Raw genomic sequence first — 14,215 nt, 5'->3', positions numbered from 1 at the left:
GGTAGTATTGTCTGTGTTAGATACTAAAGAAAAACTTCTTTACCTTAAATTTTTCAACTTTTCAGAGAACAGCCTTAATTGCCTTATTGCATCGAGGTTTTTTTTTTTTTTTAGGAATGAAGCCAAGAGTGGTAAAAGAAGCTATCTCTACTCCATCACGAGTGACCCACAGGGATCAGGAATGGTATGATGCTGAAATTGCCAGAAAGCTGCAAGAAGAAGAACTTTTGGTGAGCATATTTTAAGGCAAAAGTTCAGGTGAATCAGGTATTTTGTGAATTGAATCAATTTTGAGATTTTATAATAGGTATTATAGTCTTCCATCAGTTGAGGTACTAAACTGTTTTTATGAGTGGAAAAATCAAGACAATGGGAAGAGACTATCTAGTTTTATTTATTAAGTAAGATTAACAACAGAACTCATATCGTTTTCTCTCCATGATTAAGTTCTAATAATTTTCTAAGACCCTACCGTAGAATTTATAAAAAGAGCCCCTGCTCTGGCTGATGAAAGCATACCAACTCATCATCAACTTCAAGAATGTTAATCACAACTAGTTTTAAATACTGGTTTATTTTCTATAAGATTTTTTAAATAGACAACATAATTCTAATTTTTATTTTTTTTATTTTTTTTTATTTTTTGTATCACAGGCTACCCAGGTAGACGTGAGAGCAGCTCAAGTAGCCCAGGATGAGGTAAGTTTCATGTTAGCTAAAGCATTTAGCTGATATTCTTTGGAAACATCCTAGTATTTTTCTACCTACAACTCTGCAATTAATGATATTGACTGGATTTTGTTTAGGAAATCGCTCGACTTCTGATGGCTGAAGAAAAGAAAGCTTACAAGAAAGCCAAGGAGAGGGAGAAATCATCTTTGGACAAAAGAAAGCATGACCCTGAGTGGAAGGTAAGGTGTGTTTTTTTGTTTTTTGTTATTTTTTAAAGTAGAAATAAAAAGGGGACTCTGCTTTTAGGGTAAGCTCTGCAAATATATTTAGGATATGCAAATTATCCTAAATATTGCATGTGAATCTGATTTGTAAAGGTTTATCATGGAAAATTATTGAATTCTTAAAAGTAACTATGTATAAAGTAACCGTTAAGATTAAAAAACTCATTCTGTTCATTTTAAGATCAACTGAGATGCAAGTGTTTCTGGTCATGAACGATCTTAGTTTTCATTATCCATTACTTAGATTGCAGAAGAATGTAGCATTTTCACATGCTTCCAGATTTTCCAGTGACCTTCTCTTCCTCTCTCTACTTTCTCTTTGTGCTTGTATTATTCTTCAGCTCTGTCATGCACCTGTTTCTTTTTCCTTTGATATAACTTCATCTATGACAGACTAACAGATATATACTTATCACCAGTAATCCTTGCTTATATCATAGTGCAAGAATTATCTAGCAGGAGCGTGGACTATTATCATATCTTATAAGAAATTGTTGGCAAAGTGAGAAGTGGAGACTGCAGTTCATTCTGCTGGAAAGTAATGTGATTAATCTGATTGTTGTACATGGTAGTTGCAAGTTCAGTTTAGTAGAGTTTACTCATTAGTTACTGTGTGCAAGGCATCACCCTGGTCGTACATGGAAGGACAGATTTTTTTTTTTTTTTTTTTTTTTTTTTGCTAATGAGAGTGTATAATGTAGAGAGGAAGACAGCTAACAAATAGAAGTTCAGGCTGGGTGGAAGAACACCAGAAAAAGAGGAAGAAAATTCATACAGTACACAGGCTTATTAGAGAGGGAGTTTGCACTAGCCCTGGAAAGAGGCAACCAAGCGTTTGTATCTATGATGCACTTGATGTTTAGCACTGTTCTCTCTGGAATAAATTCCTCCCTTGGTGTCTTGGTCCCACTTCACAGTCTCAGTAATGACTATGAGAAAAAAGATGTAGAAATCATGCCAATAGTATTGCTGTATTTTTTCCTGTTGTTCAGTCACCCAGGTGTTAGTCTAAAAACAAATAAAAGTATTATTTCCATGTTAGTTATATGTATCTAGCTTCCCATTTTCCCCTCTTAGTAACTCAGAGTTTTTCCTTACATATTTTCATTTTAGTCAAAGATTCCCAAATACTTCTGTTACATAAATTAAGCCACATATAATTGCCCAGGAGTTACTCAGATTCTTTTAATCAGGAAAGAGTAGGTATTTTAAGTATTATAAATCAGGAAAGTCAGAGGGCAATGGCCACAATTCTAGCAAGTGTCATGACTTCTGTGATTTCCACATTCCGTAACTGGTGCTGGGACAGTTCCTCTCCTGGAAAAGTTGACCTGAACTTGCCTTAGTTTGCTGACTGTAAAATCATTAGGCCTAATCAGATGTGCAGGAATAAGTTTGCAAGAGCTCAGACCTAAATTCCATAGACTCTGGGTGTGTCCACCATTCTTGTCCTTTGCCAGACAGCTATTAGGTTAATAATCAGTGACCGAGCATGCCTATGTGAGAGAGCATGTTTGTATGTGTTTAGCCTACTGATCTGGCTGCTCTGACAGCCTCCAGCATACTTTTATAGTTATAATTTTTTACTTTTGAACAACCATATATAAAAATATTTTATGTTGCTCAGCTAAATGTAAGTAACCTGAAATTACTAAAGGAGAGCTTGGCATGATATACATATTTTCTAAACCTAATTTTCCCCTTTGTTTGGTGTTTTTGTATTGTATGTGTTTTTCTTTTCTTTTTTTTTTTTTTTTTCTGTACATAGCCGAAAACACCTAAATCAGTACACTCAAAGTCAAAAGAAAGTGATGAACCTCACCGTTCTAAGAATGACAGGCCAGCACGGTAAGATGACACCTGAAAAGGAGAGTGAGGAAGTTGACTTCGGGGTGAGTAAGGAGATGTCAGTTGCCTAAGAAGAGTATTTGTTCTTTGGAGAGGAGATCCAAAAGTCTACAATTGTGAGGTGGTGTCAAGTCTTGCAGGGTTATTTTCAACCTTTATTTCCAGTTGTAAATTAGGTTAAATAAGTAAATCAGGGCATTTTACTAAAACTGGGTGTGTAAGAAGGGATATACGTTTTGTGAGGACCGATTCGTATCTCTGCATTCATTAAATTTACACTGTCAGCTAGGAAGGGATGAGATTGACCATTTTCCTAAATAAAATCTCAGGTTTTAAATTTTTACTGAGTTTCATGGTTACGCTGGTATGTGCATGACATTTACACAAGCTCAGACTCATTTCTCTCTGAGTCTCAATGTCCTAGGCAAATATGTGAGTCACTGAAGACTATCTAAATCCCACTATGTCAAATAGCTGTGGCTGTGGTATATGCACTTTCTTACTTCTCTCAAGCAGGTATGGGTCATAGTTATAGAGCAAGTGCTATCTTTCTAGATCAAGTTGTTAACATTTAAGTCTCCAGGGAAGCAACCTCTTTTTTACTTTATTGCCTTTTTTGCCTTTCAAAAGAAAATATGATTGGAATATGAAGAGAAAACATTAAAAACAAAAGAATAAAAGTAACACCAAATCTAACATTTTGAGAACTTTGAATTATTAAAGCCTGAATTTTGGTCCTGATTATTAATATTTATTAATTTTTAAAATTCAAGTTTTATTGCACTGAAAAGTATAGTCTGTTATCACTCATTGCCCACACTTAAGCTGCTAGACTTTTCTTCAAGTGAATATATTTAGTGTCCTTAAAAAAGTCATTTACTATTTTTAAACTCATATGCTTTCAGAAGATAAATATTCTTCAGAAAATTATATCAGATTTGCATTGCTCTGAGGACAACAGTAGTATGATTTATCTAATTATACGAAATCTGTTCTTCTTGTAGCTTTTGGTTAAGCAATGCCAAACATTTTTTAAAGCACATTTTAGAACTGTATAGTTTAGTACATCTCTACCATATCCAAGTAAAATAAGCAGCAGCTAATCTGTTTTCAGTAGGTAAATTTGCCTAGATTCTTCTTTTTTTAGTCGAATGCATTCAGATCTTCTTTAGGGTTATTTTATAATCCTCAAAGTCCTTGGCCTCTTTAGCATACTAATAATTTTGAAAAAAATGATAGAGCATTCTGCGATGGCTATTTTAAAAGGTTTATTTAAAGTTTGAAAACAAGTTTCTGGAATGTAATAGGTCTTTCAAAAATATATGGCATTTTGAAAGAATGAATAATCAAATAGTCATGTATTAAAAGTGGCCATTATAAATTAGTGTAAAGTGACTATGGCCACTAGAATGGAAATCTTCTTTGACATTAGAGGAACATTTGTTTTTAAATATCATTTATAGAAAGATTATTTTATTGGCAAAACAAAAATGAGTAAGAATTTTATGAAACTTACATTTTCATAGTTAAAAATTAAAGCCTATATATTTTGGATATATAGATATCTGTATAGCTGATCTCTAAATATATGCTTTCTGGTTACAGTCTTTGGTTTTCTCCTTCACATTTAATTATGTGGAAAGGTTTAGCTAGCTTTCAGTACAAAGAGTGAATTTCAATTATTGAAAAACACGGAGCTTCCTAGGTCAGATATTTATTACTTTAGTGTAATAATAGTAGCAGTAGAGGAGAAACAAATTCTCATGTAGAGCTGATTACATGGTCAAAAATTCAGTTTCTTGGTCCGTTACAAAATTTTCTACCATCTAAGGAAATAGAGAGAACCAGTTAGCAATCTGAATTAATTCTAATGCTTTGTAATTGGAAAAAGTTTCAAACCAAGTTCCAAATTGTTTTAACTACAGGAATTTATACTGGTAATACTACTTGATATTTTTGCATTTTTTCCTTAGGAAAAGTTAAAGATTTTTTAAATCTCGTTGAGTGCCTAGCACAGTCTTATGAATTTGAAATACTTTTATGTCCACTTAACTGATCAAAATGGTCATTTTTTAAAATTTCAGAATTTTACAGGGGTACAAGTGTTTATCAAATATTTATTGGTACCCTAATAACTGCTTAGAACTAGGGTAAGCAGCAGTCTACAAGAACGAATTTTTTTCATGGTCTCATGAAGTATATAATTTCAACAAATAATTATCTAAATAACTATTATGATTGTGTTAAATGCTATTGAAAAGTATAGGGTGAAAAGTATAGGGTTGAAAAGTATAGGGTGTTATAAGAGCATAAGGAAGCCACCTGGTTTGGGTATCTAGGCAGGTTTCTTGAAGAAGTGAATTTTGATGGGAATTTAACTTCAAGATATAAATTGTTTCATAAGAACAGTAGGAAACAGGTAATCCTAATACGACAAAAACTATCAAACAAATTACTGGTTAATAAGATTTTTCTAACTTTGAATATAAATACCCTTAACTTTGAAACAAATGTCTCTAGTTTAACAAAATCATTTGGTAGGACTCCGGGTAGCAGTAGCCAAGAGTTGTTCTCTGTTGGTCCTGATGAAAATACACACCTATGGAGCAAAGCAGAGTAGAGTAGTTAAGAATACTGGCTTTGAAGTCTAAAGTGCAGTTGAATTTGAGGACTGGCTCCTCCACTTAACAGCTGTGTGAACTTGGACAGATTACTTCATCTCTAACCTGATCTAACTCTAAAATATGTAAATAATAGCTGCCTTACAGACTTGTCTTGAAAGTTAATTGAGATAATTTCTGTATAACTCATAGTGCAGTCCTCAGTCTATACACAAGTGTCCATCCCATGCTGACCTCTTCTAGATGCTGACCCACGAAGAGACTTACTATTTGGGTACATGGTGAAAAATTTGATAGCATTTGCCTTTATTTTTATATGACTAAGCCCATTGTCCCAAACTGACTATCAGGTTACAAACCTCAGGACACTTATGCCTTCTAGATTTTATATATTAAATGTAATTGCATAAAATGTCTTACAACATGATTGTATATTTGATAAATCTTAACCTCATCTGATTCTGTGCTTTAATGAAAAATATGAATATGCCTTTGGGAAACCAAAAGAATAAGAGGTTTTGCTCTTCATCTTCAATCCCAAATAATTGTAAAATTTTACATTAAGAATTTAAAATAATAAAAAGTTCGGTAAAAGTTTCATAATTTTGTTTTCTACGTTTTTTCTTTGACATAAAAAGTAGCGAATGTATACATAGAAAGCTGCAGATGTATTACGATCTACTTCGCCACCTAGTGGATAAAGGAACTTTGCTCATGAAATTTTATGTTTATCCTAGTTTCCTCCCTCCTTGCCTGTCTTCCCTTCTTCTCTTCCTTTTTTCTTTCCTTTCTTCCTTAACTTTATTACTTTCTTCTTTATTCTTTCTTTTCTTCCTCTTTGATAAAATCTATCAAAACAAAGTATATTTCCTATTAATGGCAGCAGGTCCTATCATTAATTTTTGTTTATCTAGCACAGTGCCTCATACATATCAGTTGTTGAGAAATATTTTCTTAATTGAATTACATGCATAAAAACAAAGGAAGAGTAAGGCAAAATAATTTATGCAGGCGCATATAACTGTCCTCGAACTAAAGTGCAAATTGGCTTTTCATTTCTATAGAAAAATGGAATTGTAGTAAACATTACTTAGAATATCTTTAAATTCTGACTTCCTTTTAGGCCACCACCACCCACCATGACAGATGCTGAGGATTTGGATTACACTCATCATACAAACCAGCAGAGTTCTACACGTCATTTCTCAAAATCAGAGTCCTCTCACAAAGGTAAGAAGAGTATGTAAGGTCAGGTTTAGGGCCTTTTTTAATGAGCCTCTTGTGTTGGTGGAAAACTCAAGATGTCATCTTCTGATCACTAAAGTGGGAAAATAAGTTATCTTTCTCTCAGCAGATCCTTAGAGTGTTCTTCATTTATTAAAACACAAATAAAAAGATAAAAACCAGAAAACAAAACACCTCAAAATGAATGCAACATTTTCTGTGTATGTGCATTTTCCTCTGGAGAGAGTTCTGAGCTTCCATCCAAGTCTTTCCTAAAGAGTGATATTTGACCTCCGTTTAGATCTATAGGGCAGCTTTTTCTATCCTTGCTCTAGGTGATTTTTCTAGGTGATTTTTTTTTATTTCAAAAATATATCTAATAAAATTTTATTAGTTAAAAATAAAATTATTTCTTAGTATTTTTATTATCCTTTTCAAATCTAATGATAGTCTCCCAAAATTTCTTTAAATTACTTTTTCTGCTGTCATTAAAAAAATACGATTGCACAGGTGACACTCTAGACTAATTAAATTAGAGTCTGAGTGGGAGTTGTTAGTCATTTGCATTTTGTAAAAAGCTTCTTCCCCTTCTGACATTTACTCAATATTGAGAATAAGACAAAAGACATTATTTAAAAGATGGGGTGAATTTATCAAAACAACTTACCCATCACAGTTTCCATCAGTTGATGGCATTTTGGCCATCCCAGATTTATCTGTAAGTAGCTCATGTTTTTCTTTCATAAACTATACAGTACATCACTTTTGATGGGATGCTTTACCGTCCTTCACATATATTTAATGCATAATATTAAAATAACACATTGATTCTATATATAAATATTTTACTGTCAAGAACAAAGAAAACAAGAATCACTTGAAATGCATAGAAATAAACATGAATTATTTTGCCCAGGAAGAAATGAAAACTGTCAAGAGTTTCAAAGATGTTTCTTTAATTGTGTTTCCTTTTTTCTTCTCCTCCCTAGGTTTTCATTATAAGCAGTAAAAATCTAGGAATCTGCTTCAAAAATGGACTCACTATAGCAAATATTACTGGATGATACAGAATGCATTCTACACTTATTTTTTCTCCTCATGTTTGCATTCCTGTGATTTATCCAAGTGTTTTTTGACCATGAATATTTTAAATTCATTTCATACGTTTTGGTTATTTGTGATCACTTGGGCAGTATAAGAAAATGTAGCTTCTGAATATTGGCCATCTCTATGCTGCATATACTACCTGGGATATAATGTCTAAGAGCTCTTTAAAGTACCATCTTGTTAGGTATGGAGTATTAGTATCTAGGGACTAGGCTTTATTTAGCAATTTGAATTTTATGGAGATGAGTGTTCAAAGTAAAACGTAATGTTTGAATGCAATGCAGAATAAAAGAATATAAGAAATAGCTTTTCTGGCGCATTAATATATGATATTTTTTGAAGGACAGAGCCTTTGCTTTTTGTACTCTTCAGGAAAAGAAAAGAATTACAACCATTAAGTATTAAAAAAAAGAAACACTTGGAGCAATTGAAATATGTTATTCCCACTGCATGGTCTATAGAGATTTTGTATATTCTTCTAATCCCTTCTGCAGAAATTGGCCTAGATATCATTCTATAACTCACTCTACTTTTGCCTTCTAAATAAGGCTTTTTGAGGTCCTTGGGTGATGGACCATTTATTAGTATTTATTGGAAAAATGTAATTCTCTGAAATCTTAACTCAGATTTGTTCAAAGTCAACTGAAAATGAAAACTTTGTATCCTTCTTTTGTTTTACATTTACTTGTAGAGCCAAGGGAAATGGAATTGGAAGATGATTGCATAAGTAATGATGCCATTGGTCTCTCTGGCTGTAGATTGAAGTTTTTCTCTTGCTTAACGTTATAGCAGTATTTGTTGGCAACTTCTCAATACTGTTTTGTTTAACCTGTCAGTAATTAGATTAATTCAACATGAAGTTGAATTTGATAAAGTGGTTCTTTATTCTAGTATTTGGTTTTATATATTTGTTAATGAGGATAGTATTCCTTTGTACAAGGCCTTTAAACTTCAAGAAATTTAGAGTCTTTGTGTAGCTGCTAACCTCATGGAAATGTTTATTTTTCCATACTTCTTAGTTAACATATGGCAGTCAAAAGCTATACACACGCAGATATACATACATATGTAATATATCTCTTCAGCTTGACTTGCTATTTTTCTTTATATAAATCTGAAATTTTTGGCATTTCAATATGGTGTTTGTTTAGGAAAGAATTATATAGGTCACTGGAGAAAAAGTTACTAATTTTTTTCCCACTGGGAACTGCCTTCTAAATTTGCCTTATCTTTCCAGATAATCTTTAAAGTTGGGAAATATTCAGGAAGCTATTTAGAACAGTTTCTCAGAATGGATTGGATTTCTCATTTTGAGAAAGATTTTTAGTTTCATAAAGTTTTTGTATTGTAGGAAATTGAGTAAGAGTCATCTAAGAGTTATTATTTGGGCAAGTGATAATCTAGAAAGATAATCTCTATCCCTAAGGGGTATAGTCATTTTGGAGAAATGGAGGAAAGGAAAAATAACAGGATTTTATATAACTATGATGAAATGAATAAAGAAAAATCTTCATTTAAATAGGAACAGGGAGACAAAATGAAGGTCCCGGCCTTAAGTCAAATTCTAGATAGTGGTTTCAGTATTCAAAGCTTAGGCCTTATTGAATTATAGCAGTGCTCTAGTTTTCTTTATCTGCCCTGTGATTTTGCTTCATGTTCTTAAAAGTTTTTTTTTTTATGGTAACTTTAAAAAAGAAACACATTGTATTTTTATTTGATAATTAGAAAAATGGGCAACATCATTTGCCATATTTTTATTTTATAAATGTTTATTTTTCTATCATACAATGATCAGTTTTACTTTAAAAATTATGCATTTCTTCTGCCTCTCATGTATGTCATTCAATCATATTTATTATTGTAAAATGTTAACTGGAAATACTTCATTCAAAAAAATGTCAAACCACTTAACACATAACCAGATTGTTAATGTTTCGGCTGTCTTGATGAGTGCCCAAAAGTGGTATTTCCCTTGTGATATCTAATCAATATCTGTATTAAAAATTTGTTACTTTTTTTAGGTTTTTAAAAGATTACAATTTTAAAATATTGTATCTTTATTTTATTTTTTTGTAAAGGAAACATTTTTTTAAGGGTATCAGGGCAATTATTACCCTGTGAATAAGGAAATAGAAATCACACGTTGTTAAATTTTCTTATTCTTTCTCATTCAAACAGTGTGATAATTATTTTGGAGACTATAGAAGCAACTAACAACTGTATTTTAATGAACTGCCAGACACTCTTCACTGTGTTCTCTGTTCTTTGTCATTTTTACATTGATTTTGTTTTATTCATGCTGCTGGAACATGCACAGTTTAATTTTTAGGCCCACAGCGTATTATGCTTTAATGTTTTGATATAAACTAATACTTCTGGCCTTAGAAAACCTTTCTGTTCCTATATCTCTGTTCTTTGGAGATCAGGCCCCATTAACACCAGTATTGTTGTATAAGCACAGTATATTATGGAGCTTTATTATAAAGGCTTATAAAGGAACATTGAGATTTTTAGAAAGTGACTTCATACTATTGAATTATCATTTCCCAAGTGACTTTACAACAACCAGCAGCATATGGTTTTTGATCATGGAGAAATATCTAAATTAGAAAAGGAAGATATGGATAGATGCTCTCAGGCAGAAAAGCTTTTCAGAATGGCAGTGGCCACATGGATCTAGGTCAATATATTAAAAAATGTGTGACCTTGGTCCTTATTTTTACTGAATTCACTGTAGAAAATTCTGAACCCAGCCCATTTACCCCTTCCCTGCTTTGGCCTGAAGCTGAATGGATGATGAATAAATTCATTGCTGACTGCTGTCCATCTTTTTTCCTCACAGTCAGAACTTTTAAGTATAAAAAAAATTAGTTTTTAACTGATAATTAATTTTCTTTAATTAATTTGCTTTAATACTGTCAAATCTTCTCTAAGTTTTGTGTTGTGCCAAATTGGAAATACCTACTATAATAATGGTGCATTGACTTTACCACTCAAGTGGTTAACATTTTAAAGCCTTGATTTTAAATGAGTGTTGCCTTTGAAAAAAAATCACTTTGGGGAATACCAAGATGGAATCATTATTCAATGATGATTTTCTTGAAAGATGATTGTGATGATGGACTATAAGATCTTCAGCCTAATAAAAGAGTAAGACCCCTGTATAAACAGCTTTCTGAAAGACTGGGAACAGAATAGAGTTTTCAGCCAAAGGCTTTTTCCCTTTTGGGAAGACAGTATTTGTGTAGGAAAATTAACATTGAAAAGAAACATTGTTCAGGTAGATTTCACTGTACATAGTATGCCATATTCTGATGACATAGGATTTTTAGAAATGATCACAGAAAGTGAAAACCTGTTCAGCAAAAGGAAAAAAAGTGTTTTTTTTTGTTTTTTTTTAACAGTACTTTCTCCATTACTTACTTGTCATAGAGAAGTGACTATATAAAATGATCCCATTTTCTCCTCTTTTCTGGTGGTGCCTGTGAGTCTTAAAGCCATATCTGCTTATCTTACTTAGTAAAAGAATAGTTTATTCTTCTTAGCCCATTATAGGCAAGATGGGCAGGTAGAAGCAAAACAGAGACTGTCCTATTAATGCTGCATGGGGGACAATGTCATCCAAATCTTGGTGGAAGAATCTCTTTTATCCGTGGTGATATGTAAGACTATTAAAAGGAAGAGTCAGAGGCTGTTGTTGCTCCTGGCCTTTAACAACTATCATTAGAGATGCTGAAATTTTATTCTAGACAAGTCAAGAAAGAAAGGGTAAACTGGGAAAATCTCACTACTACAGTCACCTTTCTGATGAGACCTGCACTTTATGCCAGCAATGTCTGTGAGGAGCAGTATTGCCTTAAATCAGCTTGACTCTGACCAGAGTCAGTGCACATTACTTCGTATCTGTGAACCACATTCAACTCTCCATCAAGATGCAAAATTCACAGATGATCCCCAAGCATTCTAGTCATCAGGAGCTTTGGACCTACTCTTCTGCTGAGCTGTGGCTGACCTATAACATTGATAGGTATATCATTTTATTTTAAGTTGTCTGTCAACCTCTGAATAAGCAATGGCATGACCAAAAAGACTGGTAGAAGGGGGGTGAGAACATCCTGGCTATATCCTTCCTACCAGGTGATCAATCCCTGAATATTTGAGAGTTGACTGCCCTCCTTTTCTATGATAACTATGTGGAAGATATTTCCAAAGGTTCTATTGTGCAGTGAAGACATTCAGATTATTTGTAAGAATTTCACCAACATTCTTAAGTATTAAAATCCTTACCATTAACAAAAAAAGGAGAAAACCAAACAAAATAGAGACATTTACTTGAAATGAGAGATTTGCTAATGTGGAGTGTTTCTATTTTATTACTTTTAAGAGAAAATTAACCAGGAAAACTTTTGCTATGGTAAGGAAGACATCAGAGTGGTTTTTAAAGATTCTATTTATTGGCACAAACTAGCACAATCATGTTGAATTGTGGAAATGATGGCCCTAAAACCATTCTCTTTCTCTTATATATGTGTGAACACTGCCTAGTAACATGTTCCTAATAGATTTAATATGTATTTGTATATTCTCAGTAAACTAGAAAATGTTTTTCTCTTTAGTAATTTTTCATAGTGTAGGGAGCCAACACTGCTGGTTTAAACACTTCAGATAAGGGCAGAATTCATTATGTAACTTAGTGCCCCATTATTCATTGCTGAGGTTCATATATAAAGAATAGAAAGAACTGAAAGACGGGGTTTGAGTGACATTTCCTTCACAGAAAGAGCGATGATTAAGAACAGTGAAGACAGTTGAAAGAATATGCTATAACATATACTTAGGATACATTTTTGTTGCACTGCATTTCAGACTATAATTGCTAAAATAGTTTGTTTCTAGCTGTTAAATTTGGTGAGAGGGTTTTTGATGTCAGAATTTTTGTACTTCTGATTGAATTAGCCTGTGAAGACATCATAGGCTATAACTGCAGCATTTGCTATAAACTGAAAGCCAAATACCCTTTCTCAGAAATAGGTATATTTTTCACCTGTTTCTTATAGGTAACCCAATATTGATTTCATGAACTATTGTGAATAATGAGAAGGGATAGTGGGGAGATAGCATATGAAAATGATGTTCCAAAATGAGAATTCTCTGTAATGGGGTTTCCCTGAAGAAGAATCCAGGCCAGCACATTGTATTTTGAAAAGGTGCTGAATTAAAATGTGTAATAGTTTGCTCATATAAATCAAGTTGCTCAGGAAATTTGAGGTGTTGCTGTCATTTGTCTTATAATTTGGAAGAGTGATCTCCTAGGACAGAGACTACACAGTGCCCAGGCACTTTCAGATTTTTTGGTAAATGCTCCTTTGCCATTTGGAGTGTGGATATGTTCATAAAACAAATGAGATTATCTCAAGTGCTCATTTTATAGGAGCAGAGGGAAAGGCACCAGAGGGAAAGGCAGCTTTGAAATATTTATTTCATCAAACTGAATAGAACCTTCATGGAGTATAGTTGCCTGTATGAGGACAGAAAACAAAGAGGCCACCTCAAACCACATGCCTATCTAGAGATTAAGTGAAACTGTGAAGGACACTTTGTGGATGCCTTATGGGTGACCGGTAGTGGGTACTGGTGGGTATGTATGTACCCATCTGGACTAGGCTGATGGAAACAGTCTTATTTTAATTCACCTTCATATAGCACAAGTTGTCCCTGTTCATGACCTCATTGAGGACAATGAGAAACATGGTGCTGGTGACTTTCATATGTCTTGGGAGGTTAAGGTGGGCACCATGATTCAGTCACTCTGCAGTGCTCAAGCCTCCCTTAAATGCCAGTTGTACACCTACATTAATTCATCTATGCAAGCTTGTGTTTTTATGGTTTATTTCTTATACCTTATATCACATTTGATTTATTAAACATCAGGTCTAACATTGATATTATGAATAATTTTTAAACCAAAGTATTGTGTAAGTCTTTGTGCTTTGTTATCCTGTATGGTTTGACCAAGGTAAACACCAGTCTTGTCCTTCTCTCTTAATAAAGTCATTCATTTGTTAAGCCAGTGGTCTCTGTCTCATGTTTTCTTTACCTCATGCAAGGACTTGGGAAGTTATGGTAATATTTGTTTTCTCTCATTTTCTTTTCCCTCCCCTCCCCTCCTCTCCCCTCCCCTCTCCCCTTCCCCTCTCCCCTTCCCCTCTCCCCTTCCCCTCTCCCCTTCCCCTCTCCCCTTCCCTCCCCTCCCCTCTCCCATTCCCTCCCCTCCCCTCTCCCATTCCCTCCCCTCTCCCATTCCCTCCCCTCTCCCCTTCCCTCTCCCCTCCCCTCTCTCCTCCCCTCTCTCCTCTCCCTCAAAATAACCCTAATATATCTAATAACAGTAAAATGTTTTCTTATTCCAGTTCTATCCATTTTTTGTAAACATGTATAACATGATACTGATGCCTAGTA

General features: G+C 33.7%; 1 protein-coding gene across 4 annotated transcripts in view; it reads left to right on the top strand.

Annotated features, from left to right (window-relative positions):
• CCDC50 (coiled-coil domain containing 50) overlaps positions 1-13,822 on the top strand; it is a 74,470-nt gene extending 60,648 nt beyond the window's left edge. For 2 of the 4 annotated variants that reach the window (XM_012745191.2, XM_012745193.2), the window contains 6 exons: positions 115-230; positions 655-699; positions 807-911; positions 2,725-2,804; positions 6,549-6,655; positions 7,639-13,822. In XM_012745191.2, the coding sequence (XP_012600645.1) occupies positions 115-230; positions 655-699; positions 807-911; positions 2,725-2,804; positions 6,549-6,655; positions 7,639-7,658 (473 nt within the window). In that variant the 3' untranslated portion in view covers positions 7,659-13,822. Of the gene's footprint in view, positions 1-114; positions 231-654; positions 700-806; positions 912-2,724; positions 2,849-6,548; positions 6,656-7,638 lie in introns of those variants that run through there. The other 2 variants (XR_012919273.1, XM_076002930.1) reach the window with 2 other exon arrangements.
• The last annotated feature ends 393 nt before the right edge of the window (positions 13,823-14,215 follow it).

This window comes from Microcebus murinus, chromosome 1 (genome assembly GCF_040939455.1).
Source record: "Microcebus murinus isolate Inina chromosome 1, M.murinus_Inina_mat1.0, whole genome shotgun sequence".
In the NCBI taxonomy this organism is placed as follows: Eukaryota; Metazoa; Chordata; class Mammalia; order Primates; family Cheirogaleidae; genus Microcebus; species Microcebus murinus.
The sequence above is the reverse complement of the archived record's forward strand: the minus strand, read 5'-3'. Positions and strand labels throughout refer to the sequence as shown.